The following is a 1,818-nucleotide window of genomic DNA, read 5'->3' as shown; positions in this document are numbered from 1 at the left end:
GATTAGCCTGTTTTAACGCGGCTGACAGCACCAGTAATAACATTTAAACAGCGAAGGTGAACTGAAAACTGGTCTGAAGGATACTCTTCTGCCTGAGGAAGGGCAACAGCATCGTCTCCGGGTCGGCATGGTTCTCAGTCACCTGTTTTAACAGGACCAAAGAAAATTAGTTCTAACATCTGCATTTATTTTGCTTATACAGTGCTGGGCAAAAGTCTTGAGCCAGCCCTCATTTCTTTATACTTTGTCACCAAGCAGCCAGACTATCCTGTAATACTTTAAAGCACTCTTGATCAATATTTCTCCTGGCTCTCTAAAGGTCTTTCAAAGCTTTTCTTTGGACACTGACCGCTTTTTCACTCGACCTACTCCCAGTATGTTCTTTTGGTTGTTAAGCCACTTAACACCAGCCTACAAGTCATTCAAGCATTTAAAAAAAATAAAATAAAACCCCACCAGAACCAAGACAATATGGCACCAGGAGAACACACCGAATCGTTTCTAAAATCTCCACTGGTAAGACTTCATAATCTGTGTGATTTGAATATTTTATTAACCATGTTCAAAGTCACATGTGGATCACTGCCTGCTATCTAAGTGATAGTTAAGAGATAGAAAACTCCATTTGTGTCGGACGAGAGGAGACAAAGGGCAGTTGTTACAGTGTATCTGATCAGAAACAAGCAACAAGTGAGGGCACGTAATCGGCACATCTGCCTGTGGAAGACGTGACGAGGTACGTCAAGCACTAAACAGATTGTGTGTTGAATGTACAGCATGTTTCTTCTGCTGCCTACAGCTTAGATGACGGTCAGTTTAATGTTAGAGTAGACCTGGGCGAAATAAGATTTTTTTCATATCGCGATATGTTGTTTTTTTTTTTTCATTTCAGGCGATAACGATATATATCACGATATAAGCCAAATAACTATACATGTAAGATTTAAATGTACCGTTTCTCACAAGTACAATGTGAAATAATCAGCAGCTTGTTTTGATTTAAATATTTATTTCCCATAATAAGTTAAACAGGGCAGATGTACGTAAAATGGAGGCTTCAGTTTAGGCAAAATAAAGGCAAATATTACAAACTACACAAAAGGTAGCCGCTAAAGCATTTAAGTTTCAAAATAGAACAAAACAGACTACTAAATTGTCAGTTCCACTTAGAAATAAAATATTAATTCTAAAAATAAATCTTAGTTTATTTTACAGAAGAGACAAAATTGACTAACTTATATAATATTGCTTTGGAAGCGCCGTCTGAGAGAAATGTTTATGTCCAGGGAGTTGGTAACGAGAATCCAGTACCTTAATTAGCTGCTTGAATCCTTCCTTTTCGACCGTGTTTATTGGTATCATGTCTTTAGCAAGACAGTAAGCTATGGCATTCGTTATGTTGCTGTGTCTCTTAGCTTTTTTTGTCATATGGTAAGACGCTGGAGAAAGCCGACTCAATTGACTGTTGCTGCTTCGCAGGGATTCCCCTGGTTGTTTTCGATGACGAATTAGGGCTTTCAGTCAGAGATTGAGCGTGCTTTAGTGGGTGGCACTTCTTCAGGTGATAAAAAAGGTTTGTTGTATTTCCAGACTTTGTGGGAAAATGCTTTTGGGACAATTTACAGTGGGCGTTACTCTGTTTTTTTGTCAGACTTCAAATAGCCGAAATACCTCCACACTACAGAACTTCTCTGGCCTTTCCTTTCGACAATCTCTCCGGCATTGGAACCGTCATCGGTGTTCTCTTGGGTAACCTGGTCACCCAAGCTCTCGGTTAATTTTTCCTCTAGTCGGCACTAGAGCAGGGCGATATGGCCA

General features: G+C 39.6%; 1 protein-coding gene across 1 annotated transcript in view; it reads right to left on the bottom strand.

Moving 5' to 3' along the window:
• The window catches only part of aox6 (aldehyde oxidase 6), a 31,590-nt gene that overhangs the window by 24,889 nt on the left and 4,883 nt on the right, over nt 1-1,818 (bottom strand). The window contains exon 2 of the mRNA XM_013912271.1: nt 85-142. Coding sequence (XP_013767725.1) covers nt 85-142 — 58 coding nt within the window. The remainder of the gene's footprint in view (nt 1-84; nt 143-1,818) is intronic.

The sequence above is a fragment of the Pundamilia nyererei genome, unplaced genomic scaffold, assembly GCF_000239375.1.
Source record: "Pundamilia nyererei isolate P.nyererei 1_Seehausen unplaced genomic scaffold, PunNye1.0 scaffold00085, whole genome shotgun sequence".
In the NCBI taxonomy this organism is placed as follows: Eukaryota; Metazoa; Chordata; class Actinopteri; order Cichliformes; family Cichlidae; genus Pundamilia; species Pundamilia nyererei.
The sequence above is the reverse complement of the archived record's forward strand: the minus strand, read 5'-3'. Positions and strand labels throughout refer to the sequence as shown.